The sequence below is a fragment of the Mustela lutreola genome, chromosome 9 (assembly GCF_030435805.1).
Source record: "Mustela lutreola isolate mMusLut2 chromosome 9, mMusLut2.pri, whole genome shotgun sequence".
Taxonomy (NCBI): domain Eukaryota; kingdom Metazoa; phylum Chordata; class Mammalia; order Carnivora; family Mustelidae; genus Mustela; species Mustela lutreola.
Genome location: NC_081298.1, coordinates 43,834,523 through 43,858,894, shown reverse-complemented (window position 1 = coordinate 43,858,894; position 24,372 = coordinate 43,834,523). Strand labels below are relative to the sequence as shown.

Sequence of the window (24,372 nt, the reverse complement as noted above, 5' to 3'; positions counted from 1 at the left end):
TGGCAATGGGGCCATGGGTATATGATTGTCCCAGTCACCATGGCTGCATAACAAAACAGCCCAAACTGGCAGACCCAAGCAGCAATGATCACTAATTGTTTTCATCTTTGCCGTTCCAGGGATGGCTCATCTTGGCCAGCCAGTTCTTACTCGGGATGGCACATGGTCGCCGTCTGATGGAAGCTAGGGCTGGAGTCATCTAGAAGGTGTCTTCACTCACAGGTCTGGTTGTCGATGCTGGCTGTCAGCAGTCACACAGGACCATGGCTGGGGCTGTCGCCAGGAGCACTTGCAGGTGGTCTCTGTGATGCCCAGGCTTCTCTCACCATGGTGTTCCAGGACCAAGGGCAACTGTCCCAAGGAAGAGAGCTGAGTGGACGCTGTATCGCCTTTCACAACACAGCTTTGGAAGCCGCACAACTTTTGCCACAGTCTATCTGTCAGGAGTGGGTTGTGAAAGCCAGCTATACTCTAGAGCAAGAGAATGAGTGTCTAACCTCCTCCCAGGAGAAATATCAAAGCACCTGTGGTCATGGTTTAAAATACCATAAGGTATAATCCTTCCTCCATGGCTAAAAACTGCATTCCACAGCCTCATAGCCTTGGAGGGATCTAAATGCCTCCAGTTCCAGGTGGGAATTACTTCCCGTTGTGCCTGGCTTTGGGCTGAAGAACGTTACTCAGTTGGATATGCTTTCCTCTAGAAGCCTTTGGAAGTCCCACATTGGAGGTGCTTTGGAATATGAAAACATATAGGCCCTAAAGACCAGGGCTCTCGGGTTTTCTGCTTTAAACATACTGAGTCAAGATGATTTGGTGTGAAATACGGACTCCATTTGATACAAGATAGAGCCCAGTGAGGGATTAAATGATTACCTAAGGACCCGGATCGATTTGGTTTCACTCTGAAGCCAGGAAAGCCCATGTATTCCCCTAAATAACACCCATGCTGGAGACTGAAGTATGGGCCACATGTTGGTGGTGGCGCCACATTTCCTAATTTCTAGTCGGGGTTTAAACAGAGTCTTCTCCCTGGATTTACATAAATTCCAGGCCCCAGAGCCCAGCAACACTTCTAGAAGTAACTCTTTTGCTTTGACTGATTGCAAAACAAAAAGATCTGCCTGGTGAGCAGAGGCTCTGCTTGCTTCTGGAAGGAGCTTAGGCAGGATTTTCTTGGTGGGTTCCTCTTTTTTCTATTTTGACACGTTCTGAGCTTCTCCGGGGTCCCCAGAAGTCTGATACATGCATGGAGGCAATCCTAGGTGAAGGAGGAAGGCAGGCATGTTTCCTGGTTTCATGAAAGCCCTTTGCTCGCAGACCCTGGCCTGAAAAGCTTCCTCGGTGCCTGCAGCCTGAGCCGGCTCCCTGCGGCATGAGCAGTCAGCATTTGTACAAACCCACATTATGACACAGTGAAAACTAACGGGGTGAGTCTGAGTGCCTGCATCTGGCAAGACAAACCCATGCACACACAGAGGAAGTGCAAAGTGCCGTTATGAGGTGTTCCTGGTTTAGGATGAGCTTTCCAACCTGTTTTACAACACAAAACCGCTTCGTGGGAAAGAAGGAAGTCTGTGTTTAGCAATCACGGCGGACGCCCCCTCACCTTCCCGCTTCTGAGCAGCTGGGTGCCCAGCGCCCCAACTTCCAGCGGCCCACACCCACACTCCTTCCCCTGGACCTGGTCCCTGGTCAAGGACGCTGCTCTGCCTGGGTGAGGGGCAGGCTAGGTATGTGAGAGCTGGTGTATACATACCCCAGGTCCCTCACCCCTGAGGGGAGACCTCCAAGGCGTCATCTGTACCCTGTCGTCTCCAGGGGTAAATGACTGACATGTGATCATTGGCTACCTTGTCCTCCCTCCCCAGCTCACTTCCCTTACTCCCTGGGAGTTTCCTGGGATCACCTCCCAGATAAACTACAAGCACCCAAGCCCTTATCTCAGCGTCTGCTTCAAAGGGAACCAGAACTGAGCTGAGAGAGTTAATGGCTACGGCATGAAATTAACTATCACCCAGGGTGTTCCTCATTGGGTCCGTGGCTTGTGCCTCTCAATTACCTACTCCAAATCAACCTGTCAGGAACCGCAGACAAGCAGACAAGGAACATAAACAAATGAAGACTTATGCCGACAAAGGGTTCCACTGGGACAGAACTTGTTTGGGGAAATGAGGATCTCACCCTTTCCAAAGATACTAACACACACACACACACACACACACACACACACACACACACACACAGTTCCCACTTGAATGCAGGGCTGGTCCTGTTCCCTGACTAGCCATCTACCTCCCAAGGAGGTGCTTAGAGAGAGAAGGTCTTTCTCTGATGCTATTGGTGAGGAGAAGCATGCCCAGCTCCTGCAGGAAAGAATGCCACACAGGCCTCCTGGAAGCAGCTTCCCCAGCAGAGTGCACATGGCTGTTTACTCAATGAACCAGACCGTTTTCTCCACCTTCACGGTTCAGCTTCTCCCACTTCTTTTTGTAACTGAGTAACTGAATATGCAGGGCTGCCTCCAGAGGCCTAAAGGGAGATCTCCCCTCCCATGTCCTCCCTCTTCCCTTCCTACAGCCAGAAGGCTTCTGGGTCCAGTTCACGGTTCTGATCTGGAGGCAAGAGAGAGGATGGGACTAGGGATGACAGGCTTTCATCTCCATCTAGACCCTGGTCAACCAAAGCTCGTACTAATTTTCCAGATATCATAAAGGTCTCTTTGGAGGTTGATCTAAACTAAATTTCTTTTTTTTTTTTAAAGATTTTATTTATTTATTTGACAGATGGAGATCACAAGTAGGCAGAGAGGCAGGCAGAGAGAGAGAGAGAAGCAGGCTCCCTGCTGAGCAGAGAGCCCGATGCGGGACTCGATCCCAGGACTCTGCGATCATGACCTGAGCCGAAGGCAGCGGCTTAGCCCACTGAGTCACCCTGGCACCCTAAAATAAGTTTCTAAGAGAAGTAATCAAAATCTACAAAGCATTTCGTGGAGAGAAATATACTTCATATATGAACATTTACATGGGAAGTGTGTCACATATGTAAATGTAATCCATGTTTACTGATGTGTGTGTGTGTATATGCATGTATAGTAAAGATTGTAGCTCTACACAAAAACACGATGAATCTCAAAAACAATGTGCCAACAAAAAAGCCTTACATCAGATATTTTATGATTCTTGTATTTAATATGCTAGAATAGGTACAAACTTTTCTATGGTGCAAGAAATCAGAAGAATGATTATGTGAGGGTAGGCTGGGGGGGTTCCTGGGAAGGGGCATGAAGGGGCTTCCTGGGATGATGTATGTCCTAAATCCTGACAGAGGTTGAGAGCACTGCTGTATGCATATGTCAGAACTCACTGATGGTGCACGAAAGATTTGTGCACTTCATTGTGTAGAAATGTTACCCAAAAAGGGTAAGCAATAGACTCTAGTTAATGACATTCATGCTAACCTATGGGAGAAGGAGTGTATTTATTTCTGCAAATGACTCTGAAATACATGCAAATGAAATAAGACAGATTGATGGATGGATACAAGGTGGGCTACATGAGTAAATGTGTGAGAAAGCCAACAGAGTAAAATGTAAATGATAGGACCTAGGGATGGAGTCTGTGGGCATTCACTGTAAAATCCCTTCCATTTTTCTGTATGTCTGCAAATTTCTATAATAAATTGCTAGAGTTAAAAACAAACAGAAAAAAAGCTGAAGATAATGTTTTTGAGCCTGGATGGGGATAGAGGGGATACAAATTTGTAAAAAACAAAACAAAACAACAACAACAAAACCAGCACATGGAATTGTGGCACTGAAAAAACAATCATTCTAGATCCATAATGGCTACTACTGACAGACTGTGCACCCTTGGGAACCACCAAGCACCAAAGTATTCGTGGTTGGCCCCATTAAAGGAAACGTCTTTTTGTAAGCCACAAACGCACAATGATTCCTGCAAGGGGGCCAATGTTCTGTATGAAATTAGGGTCAATCTGATTAGAGGGATGGGTACAGCTGTATTACGATTTTCCTTCCTTTAAATTCATCAAATTAGAATTTAACAAATTGATCTCATACTTGTGGTTAAAACAGCACAGGCAGTGGGGGAATTCGGTCTCTGGAATATGGAAGGACCATTGCCCATGGAACATAGGTCATCTCTTTTCACATGATTTGACTTAAAGTTGCGTCCAAAGGGCAGACGCGCATGGTGACAAGTGGACAGAACTGAGCACAGAACAAGTCCAGCTTCTTTCCCACCTTCTCACTGCCCTTCACTCCCTCTTCTTTCATCCGCTGGCATCCATTCCGTACAGCCGAGCTTGCATCTCAAAATTCCCATTACCAGGGATTTTCCTGTGGATCTTCCCAGGACAGACCAATATGAATGCAGCTAAGTGGCATTCCCTTTCCCCAAAAAAGACCCACTGGGAGACTGAGGCTGATGCCAACAGGCTGTTCATGGGCAGCACAGAGGATCTGGCCACTAAGAATATTTTTATTTTCCACCTAGGTATGACAGGCATATTTCAGAAATACTGTAGGTTCAATTCCAGACCATGGTGATACAGTGAGTGTCTCAGGAAAGTGAATCACATGACTATTTTTGGTTTTCCAGTGCATACAGCAGTTATATTTATACTCTACTGTAGTCTATTAAGCGTGCAATGGTATTATGCCAAAAGATGTGTGTAACTTGATTAAAAAATACTTCATTGCTTAAAAAGGCTAACCATCATCTAAGCTTTCGGCATGTTGTAATCACCGACCACCATCACAAATATAATTAAAAAGTTTGGAATATGTGAGAATTAACAAAATTAGACAGAGACACGAAGCGAGTAAATGTCACAGGGAAAATGGTGCCGACCAACTTGCTCATCAACCAAGCATTGCCACAAACTTTCAATTTGTTAAAAAAAAAAAAATGCAGTATCTCTGAAGTAGAAAGAAGAGAAGTACAATAAAATGAGGTGCGTGTACAATATTAGGACGTGTCAGATCCATTCACTGTCCTCCCGCAGTAGAAATCTCCATGTCCTAATCGATGTGTGGATAATAACCACAACCTTCCATGCATCACTAATTGAGGCCCTGCGTGCAAAACCCCTTGGCGCATAGCAGGCGTTCAAAATATGGGCATCGATGGTGCAGCCACTCTGGAAAACAGCATGGGGGCTCCTCAAAAAGTTGAAAATAGAGCTACCCTATGACCCACAAATTGCACTACTGGGTATTTATACTAAAGATACAAATGTAGTGATCCAAAGGGACATGTGCACCTGAATGTTTATAGCAGCAATGTCCACAATAGCCAAACCATGGAAAGAATCTTAGATATCCATCAACAGATGAATGGATAAAGAAGGTGTGGTATACACACACACCACACACACACACACACATATATACACATATACAGTGGAATACTATGCAGACATCAAAATAAATGCAATGATGTGGATGGAACTAGAGGATATTAAGGACATTTGCAACAACGCGGATGGAACTAGAGGGTATTATGCTGAGCAACATAAGTCAATCAGAGAAAGATAATTATCAAGTGATCTCCCTGATATGAGGAATCTGAGAGGTAACATGAGGGGTTTGGGGGGTAGGAGAAGAATAAATGAAACAAGATGGGATTGGGAGGGAGACAAATTGTAAGAGACTCTTAATCTCACAAAACAAACTGAGGGTTGCTGGGGGGAGAGGGTAGGGAGAGGGTGGTTGGGTTATGGACATTGGGAGGGTGTGTGCTATGAAATGTGTAAATCTGGAGATTCGCAGACTTGTAACTCTGGGACTAATAATACATTATATGTTAATAAAAAATTTAAAAATTAAAAAAAAAAACATGGGCATCCATTCATGAGCTGAGAACATGCTCTGTGTCACTCTCCATAATGTATTCCAAGGACTCTTCCCAGCAAAACTCGCTGTTTGACTTTTCCCACTTCACAGGGGAGGAAACCAAGGCTTTGAGAGGTTCCATGACTGGTCCAGGATCCCATAGTCCCCGAACATCAAAACAGGACTCCTTTCCAGGTCTGCCTCCCCACCTCTACCCTCCATGCAGAAGTATTTTTTAATTATAAACCGCGGGCACCCCTTATCTCCTGATTGTCTCAATGACCCCAACGCAGGGTGGGAACTCCAGGCACCTTTTTACTGACTGAGGTGATGGAAGCTTAACTGAGTCCAGCCTGACTCCTCAGACCCCAGTCCTATGCTGCTCCTAGAGCAGCCTGTCCCCAGTCCTCCACATCCTAATCTCTTCCCTTTCTCAGCCCAGTGCCCCTGATCCCAATGGCATGGACACTGGGTAAGCCCTGCAGGCTCCGGGCTGGGAAGCCAGGCTCAGCTCTGTGCACAAAGGCCCTTGGCAGGGATGGACAAGACAAGACACTGGGCGGGGCTCATGTCTATTTCGTTCAAAGTCCGCTTCTAAAAAAAGTCTGCTAATCTTTAATTCAGGGATTTTATTGTTCTATTATAGAAATTTCATCCCAACTAATGGTTTAAACTATATCAGGAACCTCAGAAGTGCCAATATAAAAACCCAGACATGTACTTATTTAACCTTACTCTCCAAGGTGGAATGTGAACTTGTTATGGGCACGAATGGGGCCTGTCCCCATGAATGCAGACTGGAGGGGTGGCCATTGGCCTACAGGCCATAGGGAGCCCCCAGGTAGGAGGAAGCAATAGGCTGGGTCCCTGTTGCCCGAGTGTGCGTTCTGTGGAAGGCACACTTAGTGCACTCAGACATGCCCTCCCTATAGCCCTCAGCCACACTGCTCCGCCTACACACATAGCTTGTTTTCAGAAGTCTGAGGCCCAGAGGAGCTGCTGTGAGCTTCTGGGGAGAGAGACTATGCCTGGGCCTCATCCTACCCTGAAGATCCCAGAGTCTACCCCATCCATGCCTGAGCATGTCCTATTCAGGTCAGAATCGGAGTGCCAGGGAGAGGCAGTCAGCACCCCAAGGCCTCAGGCCCACAGTCAGCCCTGGGTCAGCCCGGAGGTCCCAGACAGCCCAGGGGTCTAAGAAGGAGGGATAAAGGGAGTGGGAGAGGTGAGCACTCAGCAACCAACCAAGATCTGGAACACAAGATGAGATTCCCTAAAAGGTGAGGCAGGTACATTCTCACCCAACCCTCACAGAAATACATTTTATTTATTTTTTTAGAAATGGGGAGCGAGAAGGTGGGGAGGGGCAGAAAGAGAGAGATAATCGTATGCAGGCTCCTTGCCAGCACAGAGCCTGATGCGCAGCCTGATCTCATGTCTCTGAGATCATGACCTGAGCTGAAATTAGGAGTCGGACACCCAACTGACTGAGCCACACAGATGCCCCAGCTGGACATTTTAAAATACAGCTAGGTGAAACTCCATCCTGGTCTTTCTTGGGGGAAGGGATCTCAGAAACAAAACCCAGAGAGCCCCAAGATGGAGCCTAAAAGTGAACGACCATCTGTGTGACTCACAAGGAGTGAATTAATGAAAGCAGAAGGACTGAGGAACCTACAGCAAGATAGGTCTGGTGTCTTATACTTGGCTGACACCGTCCCTCTGGTTGGTTGGTTGGTTGGTTGGTTGGCTGGGCTCACCCACCCAGTTCTCTTCCTCTCGACCAGATTTCCACGGCCAGCTTTCCAGAGCCAGCCAGTGCATGGAGGTGGGTGGCCGCAGGCCATGGTCTCAGCCCTGATGGCACCCTGGCCTCACCCGGGAGCTTTCAAACCCCTGAAGCCTGAACTCCAGTCCCAGAGACTCGAGTTGGTCTGGGGTGAGGCCTGGATTGAAAGTCTCTTCAGGGGACTCCAGTGAGCTAAGCCAGGCTTCCTCACACTCGAGTGCACCTCGCAGGCCCCTGGAGAGCTTGTGAGAACACAGAGGGTTGGGGCCACTTCCCGGCGGCTCTGGCCCAGGAGGTCTCAGGTTGAACCCATGAATGTGCATTTCTGACAAGCTCCCAGGGCTACTGCTGCGGGTCTGCCGCACTTTGAAAAGAGCCGCCCTAAGGCACCTGAGAGCACTTGCATGAGAGCACAGTGGTGGCCTCCTGGTGATCCCGTGATTTCAGACTCTACACCTACACAAGGGAGGGGACACAGCCCAGCCCTGTGGCCAGAGGCAAGAAAGGAGAGGAGGTGCGGGTCCTCACTCAACTGCCAACCAGAGGTGGACCCTGGAGATGCCCCTTCATGCCCCTCAACCTTAGTCCTGGCTTCATCTGTGAAATGGGTTTATCTGCGGCACAAGATCATTCTGGAATGTGTGATTCAAGAAAAAGTCCCCCAGTCACCTCAGGTATGCTTCAGCACCACCAAGGAGGCAAAGGCATACAAGAATAAGCTCCCATGGAGCGGGGGCCACAAGGAGGAAGTGGCTGTCACCACCACGGTCAAAAGGCCATACAGCTACTGCTGAGGGATGCACCACGGCCAGGAGGGGATGGACGCTTGAGCAAACCCCACAGCATTCCCTGCCACCCCCTCCAGTACCTGTGGCCTCCACACACACAGGGAAGCTCCATGCTCACTGCTCTGGGGGGACCTTGCAAACTGTCCATATGTGGTGGGGACCGATCATACTCATCAGCCCCTCATGGGTGCTTCACTCTCTAACCCCAAAGGGAAGCCATTCCAGGTGTAAGAAAGACTGGGCAGTTGGTTCAGATACCCAGAGGCTCTGGGACAAGGAGTTAGTCCAGACCAGTGGGTTTCAAGCATCTTTATGGGGATGAATATGACCTCTTCTACTTTACACATGTCCCTAACACGTGGACAGACAATGCCGAAGGTTTTTGATCGTATGTCTATGCATGAGAGAGAAAACTCAGGCAATACCTGAGTTACAGGGCCCCAGGTCAGAAGTGATGTTAAAAATATTTACTAGGATACTAGTTTTAATAAGGCACAAGTACATCTGGGGGAAAGGTCAGGGGAGCAGAAAGAAAGGTGGGGAAATCATTCTCACCTTCACCTCTCCTCCAGGCCACCTGAAGCACCAGTCCCAGGACCTAGAGCAGGAGGTGGCAACAAACGTTCCTGTACAGGGCCACTGAGTAAATACTTCAGGCTTTGCAGGACCCGAGGTCTAGGTTGCTATATTCAGCTCTGCCTTCCTACAGCAAAGGCAGCCCACAAACAACATGCAGATGGATATGTATGGCTGGCTGTGTGCCAATAAAACTTTATTTATAAAAATAGTCACCAGACCAGATTTGGTCAAGGGCCATAGTTAGCTGGACCCTGACTTGAGGAAAAGGGTTTGGAATCAAGAATCCCTAAGTTTCTTTCCACATTTATGACTATGACTCAATTATTTAACCTAACCAGCCTCAGTCTAGATCTAATTTATCTATCAAAAATACAGTCATTCCTGGCCTTCAGGTATTTTTGTTCCAGGAGCCAAACATGTCCCAATGAGCTAGCTAGTGAATGTAAAAATGCTTTGAGAGTCTAGGCTCCTGTGCAAATAGGCCCATGAAATCATCTAAGAGCAGAGCTTATCACCCTTCCCCTGTGTTTCGGGAAGATTCTATGCACCATTCATTGGATTAGTCTGCCCAGGCTACTTTTAAAGAATGTGGCTTTTAAGAATGTCTCAGGAAATAAGTCCTAAAGGGATTCTGAAGCTGGAAGAAATAAATAGCGTCTGGCCTCTCCTCCCAGAACTGGAAGCTGTGAAACCCTTCATTAGTGTGCAGTAGAAAATCCTGTACTCCTTATTTCATCCTGTGTGTCTCTAGAGTGGCCTCTGAGGCCAGGAAACAGCATTAGTCAGAAGCTTCCTGGGTAATCTCTTGACATGTCTCGTTCACACAGCCATTGAAAATGCCGTACTGGGACCAAATTGCACTCAATAAGCTATCCATCCTAAAAATAATCTTCATAATCCCACCATGCTCTAGGGTGCCTCAGAGTATTGCAAAAGCCCTAAAAATGACCTCTGTGGGTCTGCCTTCCATTATATTTCAGTAACGAAGGTAATGCAGCTACCATTTAATAAGCACATACTATGAGGTTGCAGCTGTTTACAAAGCTTTCCTTGGCTCGTGATTACCACATCCCTGTGAAGTGGGCATCCTGACTGGCATTTTACAGACAATGGAAATGGGGTTCAAAGAATTTAAGCCACTCACCTGGCACCACAGAGGTTGAAAGTAATGGAATTGAGATTGAGGATCTCCTCTGGAACCTAAGCTCTTACGTTACTGCCAATGGCTTCATGCATCAAACATGCGTTATTTTTCTTAGGGTTCTTGTATTTACAAAGAAGAGAAACAATGTGCAAAGAGGTTCAAATGGGACAATTCTTACCTCACCTGTGATCCTCCCAAGGTGAGAGGAAGAGTCAAATTGCACCACCTTACCCAAGTGAGAATCAGGAAGGTCAAACCAAGAGCTAAGCCCACCTCAAAAGATGTCAGTCTGGCTTATGATTTTTCTGTAGAGGGTAAAATAGAGCTTTACTAATAAGATAAGCATAAAGGAAAACTGAGAAGTCTTTTTTTTTTTTTTTTCAAAAAGAAAAACTTGGGGGGAAGAAATAAGATAACAAAGACCAGCTAGCTGTTCACCAGATCTCTCTCTTCTTTGAGGGCACTCTGCTAATATATACAAATCCCAACCTCCTTGGAAGTGAGGAGTTGTCATGTGACTGAGCCCTGGCCAGTGGCGTGTGAGCAGGAGTGAGAGGAGTGAGGATCTAATCCCTTAAACTCAGCTATGCACAATCTTCCATGCCTGTGCCTCTGAAAGCAGAGAGAAGCACAACACCCTTGGGAACCAAAATGTAAGCCTGGGAAAGTCTCAAAATGGAAGGCTTCAGACTCCATGGACCATCTCTTGCAATAGGGCCACCCAAAGGCCAGAACCTTCCACAAGAATGAAATCCTTAACTCTGTGTTAAACTCTCACATCTGCAGGACTTATTTGTTAATGCAGCTACCCTTACCCAATCTAATTCCATAAGGAGTCTGATACAAATTAAAGAGTGGATCACAATAAGTTCTTAACTTATTGCACTTAAGAGTGTTAACAGCTATTATGTGAATCATTACGAAAATCATAACTGCAGAGAAAGACTGTTGAAAGCTCTGTAAGCTAGTACAATAAGGAATAGATTTTAAGACTTTTAAAAAGAAACCTTAGTTCTTTTTTTTTTTAAGATTTTTAAAATTTATTTGACAGAGAGGGAGAGAGCGAGCACACAGGCACAGGCAGGGGGAACAGGAGAGGGAGAAGCAGGCTTCCCACAGAGCAGGGATCCAGGGTCTCAGGATCATGACCTGAGCTGAAGGCAGATGCTTTACCAACTGAGCCACTCAGATGTCCCTAAAAAAAACCTTAGTTCTTTCCTGGGTTCAAACCCAGGGATAAAACACAGAGGCAATCTGAGATTTGTCATTCTTAATATTTTGTATATATTCTGTTAAATAAAAAAATATATGTTATATATGCATATTACATGTATATATGCATATATATGTATGTATTTTTTTTTCCTTAAGTAAGGGCCACAGCCAGTGTGAAGCCCAATGCTGGGCTTGAACTCACAACTCTGAGATCAAGACTTGAGCTGAGATCAAGAATCCAACACTTAAACCACTGAGCCACCCAGGCACCCCTAAAATGTATGATTAAAGTTAATTTTACCTGCTTCTTTTTACCTTTTTAATGTAGCTACTAGAAAATTTAAAACTACATCTGTAGCTTGTATTCTAATTCTACAGGACAGTGCTACACCAAATCATGTAGATGTCAGGCTATCTAATTATCCACATGTATTGAGTATCTATGTATGGAAGTTTGGTGGCAGGGGGCTCTAACCTGTTTCTGACAAGTGCTGTGACCTTAGGAAAGTCATCCATCCCCTCTGGATCTTTTTTTTTTTTTCATGTAAGAGATGAGAGATTCAGACTTTTCATATTTTGTAGATTGGTCATCCCAGCCCTATGATTATAGACCAACTGGCCTTTTTTTTTTTTTAATTTTAATTTAAATTCCAGGTAGTGAACACACCAAGCAATATTAGTTTCAGGTGTACCTATATTGATTCAACACTTGCATTCATCACCCAGGGCTCATCACGGAATGTATGCTCCTTCATCCCCATCACCTATACCACTCATCCTCCCACCCACCTCCCCAGACCAGCTGGCCTTGATGTTATGGTTTAAAGTAAAAAACCAGTAGGACTCCAGCACTTAACTTTGTTCATGACCTACAACATGAACCAGTCTGTGCTGCTTCCCAATCTGTGGACATACTCATCCCTTGAAGTTACCCATATTGCTTCACTTATATGGACCTCTGGCTTACCTCCTCTACTACAATTCATACTTGATTCTCAGATCATGTACTTCCTGGACATTCCAGTAGACACCTGATCCAGTAAACACTCCCAGCATGCCCCAAAGGTACCTACAGCATAGGCCCAAGGATCTTAGACCCAACTAAGCCACACAGAGAGAGGGAGATGAGCCCTTTTTCAAAAGAACATCCAGTGATCTCAGAGTGAGACTCTTGCCAAAGGCTATCATTTTAAATAGCTCTTTCTTCCAAAGTTTATTTGAAGGAGGCACTCTGAGGAAAAGCTCATTTCCTTAAAACATCAAAGAAACTAAAAACCAAAAGATGATAGATTTTTCTGGAGACAGACTTCGAAGTGTATAAATAAAATTCTGCAAAGTGTACAAATAAATACTACAAAGAGTTCATTTCTGCTACAGTTGTCCACCACTCTCAATATTACATTTAGCTAACTTAATTTTCCATGGATAAAATTTATTCAAAGTTAAATTTCACTTAATAGGTCATCTGAGTAAACAGTTTCAAGTGTTATTTGCCAAAAAACAATATGTTTCCAGGCTCTAAATGAAATCGGCAGTGTCAGGCTAAGAAAACAACCTTAAAAATTCACAGAGGACTGGAACAATTGCAGAAAAATTGGAGCCCAGAGCTTCGTCTTTTTCATGCAGTTCTGGAGGCACAAAAAAATTACCAATTTCCACCAAAACCATGTCTTGGAGGGGCAAGGAAGAATGCTATTTAAAAAAAAATCCAGAATACTGCAAAACAACATGTCTTTAAAGTCGCAGCTGCCATATGAAGAATGTGTCATCTTTGTGTTACCACACCAACCAAAGACAGCATTGACATTATATTAAGCACCCTGCATCCTGATCGTCCCCTGGGCAGGTACTCTGGGCACCTAGTTTTGAGAAGAAGGCAAAGAGGGAGATGGGGGATGGGGCAGGGGAGGGGTAGAGGAGAAGAGGAAAGGAGAGAGAGGGTCCAAGGAGGGGGTGGGGTATGATATGGAATTTTGCAAATGCAAAGAAGTTATTTAGGAAAACGGAGCAGGTCAACTTGGGGTGGATGTCTTCATTAATCTCTCTTCTTGAAATGTTGTGGAACTACTGGATTTGTAAAGTGGAAGAAGTAGAAAGAATAAACTAGTTGCAAGCCTATTTCACAGATGAGGAAATTGACATTTGAGAAGCAAAGTAAGCCCCTATCCTGAACAGAGATACACCCAGGATGGAGATCATTCCATCTCCAGGCTCTGAATATACTTACTCTAATGGCATCTAAAGCCATGGGTTCCTAGAACACAGTCTGAGAAGCCCAGTGACATGATGAGTAGCACTAGGTGTACCTTATGACAAGAACAAAACTAATTCTTGCCTATGACCCTGACACCATTACTCACATGGTCATGGGCCATGCTGGCATCCCAAATGCTCAGGCCCCCTAGTAAATAATCACTACTCTGAGCACAGAAGGAAGCCTGATGCATCATCTTTGGAAGTATACTCTTGTTCTGCTGACATCATCACAAAGCAGAAGAGAGGCCAATCCAGAAACCACATGGCTTCCTTCCTAGCCTCTACACTGAAGACTTTTGAGAGCAGACACTACTGCATTCAACCAGTACAAGCAATATTCCTTGCCTCCAGGGCCCTCTGACCTCTTAAGGAAACCTGGGCGACTAGGCCTTGGCTCAGTCCAGTTCAATCCCGCCCTCCCACAGTAAGTTAGAGGTAAAGAAGATGAATACTACTGTATTTAAATTCCAAATCCGATGTTATGAGTGCTGTTGCTCTCAACACTTTTGCATAAAATATCTGTTCTATGAAAACTGAGAAGCAGACTTCCAACAGCATTCTGGAAAGAGCACCAAGGCTACTGGGGGTCACCTGTGTCTGTGGTCACATTTTGACCACGTTCTTGTAGAAAGAGAGCATTCCTCAGAGGTGATGTGCTTATTACCATAGCGAGATCTTTCAAGCTTTTATGTACTAGAAAATAGTGCTTGAACCTCTCAGCCCACCTTCCTGATGGGTCAGACCTGGGCCACCTGAGGATGTGGCCTGTTGACAGAACAAGAGGAACAGAATGTGCCCATTCCTATGAGGAGGGGTTGGAGAAGGTATCCATGACCCACCTATAATGGAGGAATGGCTGCCCCCAACAGCTAGCAATTCATGAGGGAACTCCTACTACAGAACTACCACACACAGGGCACTAAGCTGGTCATACTTCATGACTTCATTACCAATTCTCACAGCAGTCATGAAAAGTCAGAATGGTTACCTCAATTTCTCACAGAAGCAGAGAGAGGCTCAGAAAGCCTATTTTGCCCAAAGCCCACAGCTTCTAAGCTGGGATTCAAATCCAGGGGAGGGTGATTCCAAAACCCAGGAAGAGACGGGCTCTCAAATCTACATGTCCACTTTATATCCTTGAGGTGCCTGCAATTAAGCTAGAAAGATGGCAGATGGAAGCTCTAGACCTGCCCATCCAATAGAACTTTGTGTGATGACAGAAATGGTCTACAATCTCCAATATGGTAGCCATGAGCCATACACAGCTATTAGGTATTTGACATGTATCTAGTGCAGTTGAGAATCTGAATTTTTAATGTATTTAATTTGACTTAATTTGAATTTAAGTCACTACTGAGTGTCCATATTGGACAGCACAGTGAGAGACATTTTGTCCAAAAACATTTAGCAAAAAGAATGGTCACAGCAGCCTGGGATGGTCAAGGCAGGTCTGGTGAAGAACAGAGACTCCAGGCAGGCCCTTGCTGTGTCAGGACTTAAAAAAGACCCCTCCTCTTTCAGGCATGATCACCTTCCTTGTGGTCTTTGGCTCTGAGGTCCAGCACCCAGAAATCAAGCCCAGTTCCGATAGCCCCCAAATGAAGACACTGAGAATGTTCCTTCTGAGTCTTTATTCTTTCTGGACTAGCTCTGAGCATTATGAGCTCTAGTTCTCCTCCTGCTACTCTCTAGAAACCCTTCCTCCTCTCTCCCCCTGTGCCTTCTCTGTCAACACCAAAAACCTGGACATTTTCCTTTCTACCTGGGGGCTGAGTCATTTCCTCTCTTGAAATGGTTTTAATGTGCTTTATTCTTCTACACCCATCACTCTGAAAAAGATGCTTCTTGATACAATGAACAATGCCACTCACAGAGACAGCACCCCCCCCCCAACATACATCTCTCAACAGGGATCAGAAGCCCTTCTATCACCATTGGCCCTGAGCATGGTGGCTGACCTCAACCCGAAGCCAGTCACTGTACTGCAAGTGACTCCATTCTTTCCCATACCAAAGGTATACCAAAGGTGCCAAATGGCCTCCTAGTCTAGTCTAGTCTTTCTAGTATTTCTAGTCTTCTGACATCTCGCTCACTACCTGCCTTAGTTATCAGAAGACACTGAAAAATATTTGGCCACATGACCAGATCAGCAACCAGGGTTCTTGCTGCATCTTTCTACAAAAGGCTCTGTTGGCTCAGTCTGGCACTCAAACCCATCACATCCATTTTTTCTTCTAGCTCATGGAGCAGCCATGTGCTTCACTAACCTCCAAGGGTATTCCTTCAGAGCATTTAGTAATAGCCACAGTAACCCTGAATTCTCCAGCTTGAGGAATATAGACGATATAGCATTGTGGGTTGTTGTGGGTTTGGGATGGGGGGATTGCTGGTAATTGATTTTTAATTCTTTCCAGCTCTGCCTAGGAACGGACTATTAAAACTCTCAGGATGGTGGTGAAGGACACCTCTATCAAAAAAAAGGCAGACACACAACTTCACAGAGCAACTTCTGTTTTCAAAGGTCTAAGGTTCTTTGGGCTGCAATGAAGACTATTTATATCTTTGCAGTGTGACACTAAAAATGAGACTGGCCTTTGGATGTGGGATCAACACATGGTTGAGCTCCTGACCCCTCAGAAGGGGCATGCATGGGGCCCAAGTTCCCACCATCCATGGAAATGAGGTCCCAGAGAGCCAAACAGCCCAAGTCAGGATTGGCAAAGTACAGCACAGGCCTAATACCTCTCAATGCCTGTTCTGTATGGTCTATGAGCTAAGAATGGTTTTTAAATGTGTAAAGGGTTATAAAAGGATGATTTAAAAAAAAAAAACTATAGACATGGTATATGGGTGGCAATAGCTAAAATATTTCCTGTCTGTCCATTTGTGAGACAAGCTTCCTGACCCCTGGTTGAAACTAACAAGGCCCTCAAGCATCCAGAGGGTGCCTGCCTTTTCTGAGATTTGGTGGGCTGGATTCTGACGATTCCAAGTCCCCTTAATTCCCTTTATGTTTGCTTTCCTTTCAAGATCAACATAAAGACACAACAGATATTAAATATGACCACTGGTAAATGAATATTCACTTCTCCCAAGAAGACCAACAACACAGTTAAGGATATGGTTCCACCCCCTTTTTCTTTACTGTGACAGAAACAAGGCTCCTGCTTAAAAACCACCCAGAGAGGATTCCAGAGATCAAAGCAAAGATGGCCAGAGAACACCCTCACCCAACCTGCTCCCAACTCAGTTTCCCACTTGAGAGCACCAGCCCCCACATTCAATAGCAGCACAGAATCATGAGGGTCGCTGACTTTAACTTACCTTTCACCCACGCCCTAGAAAAAGAATGCAGAGGTAGAATCACACCCAGAACGTCCCCTTTCAGTTTCTTAGACACCTGCCCTAAATGTTATTAAGATCTCTCTGGGTTAGAACTCAAAGGGAAAAGATGGCGTCCAGCTCTTCCTTAGTCATAACCAGAGAAAATGGCAGCCACTGCGCACAACAGCAGCTGTAACTGTTACCTGGTTCAGTGCAGTTCTTGCTGCTCCGGAATCCTGCATCTTCTGAAGTCAGAGTGTCATTCACCTGCATTAACTTCCTCCCCACGGTCCACTGTCGGTCTTCCCCTAGGAGGTCCATGAAGTCGAGGTCTGGGGAGACAAAGAGCATAACCACACATCACTAACAGCTGGGCTTTGGCATTTCCCAATGCTGAATGTCCAGCGCCTCCATCAGCCACCATTTGCTCAGTGGTGAGCCTATTCCTCCTGCCTTGGGTCTTATCATTATACTCCATTCACGCAGCCCCTGACTGCCTGCTGGCTTCCTTGGGCTGCTGGATCCTGCTGGGCCTGACAGAGGCTGCCCTCAGCCACTGACTGGGAGGGACTGGTATATTACTACCTCACCCACTCCGGTGGGATAACTTCAAGATGCGTATTCTAAACTGAATTACAGAATCTTCTCCACTGGGATTATGCTCCAGTTGTCTACAGTGTAATACTCCTGATAAAACACAATGTATTAATTGCTGTCCTTTTCTGCCTTAATTCCTCACTCCTAGTAACACACTGATACACGTTTTAACAACCAACTCTCTCTGGAGGGGGTGGGCAGGGGGAGTCCTTGTTTGGAGCCACTGGCCTATTTCCATAGTGTAAATATTCTCATCATGGCCAAGTTCAACATGACCCACGTTGACCTCACCGAACATGGATTTGAGAAGAGATGGGTATAATTAGGTCCATGAAGTCAGTGTGACTCTTTCAAGCCCACCAGCATCTACTCCTCCCAAATAAACCTCTCACAACTGAACACTTTCTCAGGAACTGCTTCTGGAGGGTTCCCCAAGCTAGGATACCATGTCAACATCCCCAGAGTCTGGGCCAGTCAATGCTGCATATCAAGACTTCCACAAACAAGAGATGAAAGCACAAATGTGAAAACACTGAACCACTGAATGAAATACAGGAGGAGCAGGTTAACAGTGGTGAGATCTCCAGCTGAGATGACTGTAGGGACTGACGTGCCAGGAGAAAGAACAAAGATGAAGGGCACATCAGAGGGGAGAAAGAAGCATGTAACCATAAAGGACTTGTTGACCTTGAAGTACTGTGGAGCACGGAAAGGGTGGTAAGCTGCCTGTGAGCACAGGGGATGGAGATACCTTAGGGGAGGGAGCTAAGCTACAGACAGCACCAAGAAGGTCATAAGCAAATAGGGAGAAGTATGAGACATGATGCATGGGGTCTTCTGGGAGGGGACTAAAGAGAAGAGAAGAGGTAATGGGGAATTCAACATTCCGTTAGAGAATGGATCATGAAAGGAAAGGAAAGAGGACAGGTAATAGCATAAGGCAAGGTCAGCAGAAAGGGAATTTCAGGAGTGGCCAATGGCCTTGACCTACAGACAAATCAAGTAAGACAAAGGCTAAGAAATAACAGAGCTGGACCTCAGAGAGCCACTGGGCGGTGGAAACAGCAAGCAAAGACAGTCTTTCTGGTGGCTTAGCACTAAAGAAAGATGTGGTGTGAGGCAAGGGACACCCTTTGAGTGTCCAGAAGTGTGGTGGGCAGAAAATGGATCTAAGTACAAGATAAAGGCCTAATTCATGGGCCAAGTGGCCTTCACAGAAGGCCAGAGGGAACACTTCATCCAGCCACATCAGTGTGATGTTCTGAAATGGGCAATGAAGAGCTGAAGGTCATCATACCCATTCCCCTATTTCCATGGTAATTTTAGTTTCCCAGATGATTCCACCTTCATTGTTGAATTTGAACCTCACGACACTGGTTGGGAAAGCAAGAGGGAGCGGGGATGTTGTCCACTTTGTCCACTATTGTCTCTCTAACACCAAATCACTCCTGGCTCAGAGGAGGTGCTCAGTAAGTATGGGTTGAAAAACCTATTCCCATTTTGGGGATGGACAAAGTAAGACTCGCAGAAGTTTCTGGAAATCAGAGTGCTTGTAGACATCTCACATAAGCCACAGGACACATATAAGTGCAGCAGCTCATGCACCAAGGTCTTTCTCAGTCAAATGGAATCTGCTCTCAGATATAAAATCATCAAGGTATTTCATTACAACTTACACATATTAGCCAGAACAGCTATTTTAGACATCTCTCTCTCTTTCTCTCTCTCTCTCTCTCTCTCTCTCACACACACACAAATGTAGAATGTGGAACCTAATGAGAATTAACTATCAGTTTAGATTCTGAAATACAAAAGCCCACGTGGTGGCCACAGACATCAGTGTAGTCATAACTAAGAGAACAGTGCCAGAGATAATTCAAGGTGAAAGCAAGGCATTTGCATCATCTGGTTAACCTCCACAGTTAATTCTTAGGATTAAGAACGGTGACAGGCAGAGAAAATAATCTCAAAAGCTCAGGAAGAAACAATAAGGTCAGTGGCCTGAAAATCCAACAAGCAGCCCTGAAATGTGAATTTAGCACCTTATTGTCACAAACGATCTGCAAGTGTGCAGAAAGACAGCTCATTTGTCTCAGGCTGGGTTTCCACAGCGGCCCTGGAAATGAGGATCTGAACATGGGTTTTTCCTATGGGGATGGGGGGTGACCCCAGGAAGTATCTGTAAGGGAACAGGACCATGGGGTGGGGAAGGGGAGACAGCCAACAGATGATACACTTCAAGCCAGTCACCAGAATGAGTCAACTAGAGCTTGGCTCCCCTGGAAAGCTCTGGGGGTCAAAGTAGACAGGTAGCTCAGATACTCAGGGGTGAGCAAGCTTAGATACGTATCTACCTATCCGCGGTCTGCCATTGGTTGAAGGCTATTTCCAGGGGGCATGAATTCCCTGGCACTTTGAACTTGGTACATGGGAGTCCAAGGTGGGCTCTAGTGCCCAGGCAAGGTCCTTAGACAATGAAATGCAGATGCTAAGACTTAAACAGTACCAGTGAGCACTGAAGAGGCAAGAACAAAGGGATATGGGCAGGGCACTGATGGCATTTCCTAGCCTGCATAAGATCCAAAGGCAGAGGTGTGCTACAGATCAACAGACTGGCCACTCTGCTGTTCTCACAATCGGGGTAGAGAAAAGTGCTTTGTGGTACTATAGTCCGAATGCTTAGGGAGACTCCAAAGATTTGCAGAGAAGCAAGTGTCCCTTCCAATGACTTCCAAAGTTCTTTCTCAGGCCAAGTTTCCATGGTTCTGTAATTCTGAAAGAAAAGCTGATACCAATTAAGAGATGTAAAAATAAAGCCAGCTATTGTAGCAGAAAATTAGAGGATTTTTTTTTTTTACATAATGATTCAATATCTTCAGGCATTAGAGACCATTAAGGCAGCACCTCTGGATTCCAAAACCTACAAATTTTTATCTCAACAAAAATATAGTTGACCACTAACCACTGAACTACTAATGTGGAGACCAGAGTCTGAGAAAATCAGAGTGATGACAGCAAGTACTGCATTCACTTCCTTCCCTACTGAGAACCAAGTGTAACACTATTATACCCCATTCCATTTGGTCTCACAAAATCCTGGTGAGGTAGGGAGGGGCAGTTGGTGCTGGGTCAACCTACCTCTGAAGTAAAGAAGTCGGGGTAGAAGAGATTTGCCTAAAATCAGAGCCAATCCATAGCCAACCACCCCAACTACCATTTAAGAGCTATTATGGCTTCCATTTACTGAGTATCTATTATGTGCAAAGAACTTTCCATTCCATCCATGTTTCATTTTACAGCCGTCTTATTTTGAACCATTAGCCCCATTTGCAAATAAGCAAACCAAAGTGTGAAGAAGTTCAAAGACTCACCCAAGGTCACATGGCAAGCAATGGGGATCCAAATGGGGATCCAAAGTAGAATGGGGATCCGAACCCAGGCCTGGTAACCCAAGGGCCACATTCATGGTAGATCCCTAGGGAGGATGCAGTCCATCTGGCTGCATTATTCAGGTACAGTGAGTCAGATCAGCAATGCGGCCTGAACCTTTTAATAGGTTAGGGGTGAAGACGGGCTCCCTAAACTTACTTCCAGGAAGTTCATTTCCTCGGAAACCATCAGGAACAGTGGTGAGGCATACACCACATGAAGCCGTCACAAACAGAAAACAAAATGGTTCCAAAAACCCCAGTGAATGCATGGCACTCCACTTAGTGTGGCCTCCTCACAGACTAAGATGGTCCCATGGGTCATGACTTGGAGGGTTCTTTGGGGGCGGGGGGTAGAGGAGGAGCCGTGGGGAAGGCAAAGGGGACTGGAAGAGGCACCCACTTGGGTTTCTCCCCGCTCTCCCTTTATGCATCTCCAGCTTCCTTGGACTTCTCTGCCCCAGCAGACGCCGATCCACAGAGCTGCACTTGAGCAATGTCAACAAAAACATTTGGCGCCTGTCCACCGCATTCTTGGCTCCTCATCTGCCAGGCCCTGGAAGTCGCATGTTGGCCTAATTAGTCCGGAGGGAGGGGGTGCATGAGGAGGGAGGCAGGAGGCTCCCAGGTCCTGTGTCACCGATGGAAGCAGCGTGGATGACTGCAGGCTCTGAGAAGGGGGGATGGGGTGGGCCAAGGGGAGCGTGCGGGGTGCCTGCTGAAAGGGGAAGACATTCTCAAGCCGAGACTCAAGCCACATGCACTGAGGAAGGGAAGAAGTAGAGGCTGGATGCCAAGTTTCCATTACAGAGCTGTGTGCTCACCCTCTCCTGCTCTTACCACCCCCTTCGGCCTCTCTCTCTGTCTCTCTCTTGCTCACTTGCTCTCTCTCTTCCCCCCACCCTTTTTTACTCACTGGGACTGAGGGTTAGAGAGCCCAAAGTTTTCTGACACCAAGAATGGATTTCCTTGGGTACCCCAGATCTCAGCCTTCTCCTGAAAATGAACACGCTTTCTCCTGCACAGGGCTTCCGTCCTTCCCAAATACTGGCCCCAGGCCCCTCAGGGAGGCAGGGCTGTCCACTCTCTGAGTAGGTGACTCCCACAGACACACAGGCAGGCACAGACAGGCAGGTGTGCTGCTGCACCACGACTGGCAACGCCACGACTGGCCTGCGTGCCCCTTGCGTACGCACCACACCACCCCATGCTCTCCCGCAGCGTTTCCACCGCCTCACTGCTGCTGCTGGGGTTAAGCGGCCAGGCTGGGACTCAAGCCCAGAGCTGTCTCCAAAACCCAGGTATGTTGTGTCCCACCTCATCCCAGAGCTCCAGGAGCCCGGGGGACATGGTCTCGAGGGCTCACTTTGAGAGGCCATGTTAACTCTCCCCTCCCTGAAAACTAGAATCCTGCATTTCTTCTTGAACACTGGATAGAGAGAGCCACCACTCTGAAATGCTCCGAAGATCAGGACAACAGGCCCCCATTTGCAGACGAGGAAACCGAATCCAGAATGCCTAACGCAACACTGAAGAAATAATGTCCCGAAAACCGAGTTAACAGAGAACAAGAGATGGAGCCAACAGCCACAGTGACTGGCTCTGGCTCTCTAGGCTGGCTCAGCGCTCCTTACCGTGGCTATAAATACCCCACCCCGTGGTTTACACAGCTGTCTCCACTCTCTGCGCCCCGGGTCTTCACCCTGGGGTTGGAGGTCAAGTTTGTATAGGCCCACGGCCAGCAGACCACCTTCTGCAGACTCGGTGAGCAGGGGCAAGGTCTGCCGGTCCCCAGTGGCACCCTCCACATGGCCCCCTTCCTGACCCCACTCCTAGAGTCTCTCCAGGGTGAGCCCAGTGGTTCTCACTCTCCCGGGGTGAAGAAGAGGCAATGGGGGCGCCAGCTTCCTGCACGTGAATTTTCACATGGAATTTCCAGCTGAAAGAAGAGAGTGTGTCTCTCTGCACTGTTCTTGGTCCTTGGAAAGGAACACAAACTGTGGAGAGGCTGTGAGCTCTCCAAAACCACCAGGAGAGGAAAAAGCCAGAGGCTGAGTGGGCTGTGCGCTGGTTCTTCTCCATTGCTTCAATGCTTCCAGAAAGACAGAGAAGGGTAGATCCAGAGGCCTCGGTGTGGTGGGAAGGCCACACACTCTGTTTAACCCACTTCTCCTCTCTCTAGCTGCTTCTACACACTGTCGGGTGTGGTGGCGGGGCAGAGGGGAAATCCTGAGAACCCAGCGCACTAGGACAAGTTCTCCTCCTGTATGTGCTCCAGCCACATTCGGTATTCACAGGCTGCAGCTTTCACACTGAATTCAAACCTCCTAGCACCGGAGCACAACACCTCTCCTCAAGGAAAACCCTGTGGAAAAGCTGAAGTCTTTCTGTCCCTCCACTGAGCCTCCCTTTCACTCAGAGGAGGAGTAACTATGCCCCAGAAGCAGGCACTGCTGCTGATGCCCTGTCTTCTGGAGGTCTCCTGCAGAATGTTCTGTTAGCTACAGCATGGGCATCTCCTGGGGGCTGGATGGAAATGCAGGTCTCCAGCCAGGGGAGACCCCAAAGCCTCATGGAGCACACTGGAGCCTGAGCGGCTGTCCCCACAGCCCAAGGGGCAGTCCTCCAGGCATCACACACACGGGGAGGCTGCGGGGCAGAGGGAACCAGTCCCTGCCTGCCACTGCTGGAAAGCCAGGACATCCGATGCAGAAAGAGAGGGCAGGGAGCACACAGCAGGCTACTAAGGTTTCAGGCCATGCTGTAGTGTTCAGTTGTGTCCTGCATCGGAAAGACCAGTCCCACTAGCAGTCTCCAAGCAAACCAACCCATAGGAGGGGCAAAGGAAGGCCCAGCTATCTCTCTACTCCCCCCCTCTCCACCCCCAGGCAAAGTCCTCCACCCCTGCTGTGCCTTCCCTTCCCTCCTCACACCAAGCCCAGCTCACTTCCTCACCCCAGGCCCACAGAGGCTGGCGGAGCTCCTGCAAGAATGGCCTTGGGGACAAGGGCCTGCCCAAGGCACCCACCCAAAGGCATGAGTCAGGAGTCCAAACCATCCCCAGATACAGACTGTGCCATGGCCAAACAAAGGAGGCCCAGTTGTGAGACTCTGAGTCCCTCACTGCTGCCAAAGGGAAGTCCTTCCTCCAGGCAGCCCTCCTTGACCTTCCAGGACCTCTCTCACTACAAGCTCCCCGAAAAAGTTCTACTCCTCCTTCAGATCACATATCACAGACAGAATCATAACCTGTCCTTATTGCTCCTCCCTACCCTCCAACCCATATATAAGCTCCAGGAATACCCAGCCTGCTTGGTTTTCCTCCTCCCTGTGTTCCTTCCATTGCCTGGAACTCAGGCAATGCCGGAGAGTCACAGTGTCACTGTGTTTCACTC

At 47.1% G+C, this 24,372-nt stretch overlaps 1 protein-coding gene across 1 annotated transcript in view; it reads right to left on the bottom strand.

The window, feature by feature from the left end:
* SLC24A3 (solute carrier family 24 member 3) overlaps nucleotides 1–24,372 on the bottom strand; it is a 480,953-nt gene that overhangs the window by 403,933 nt on the left and 52,648 nt on the right. Inside the window, exon 2 of the mRNA XM_059134152.1 lies at nucleotides 17,156–17,284. Coding sequence (XP_058990135.1) covers nucleotides 17,156–17,284 — 129 coding nt within the window. The remainder of the gene's footprint in view (nucleotides 1–17,155; nucleotides 17,285–24,372) is intronic.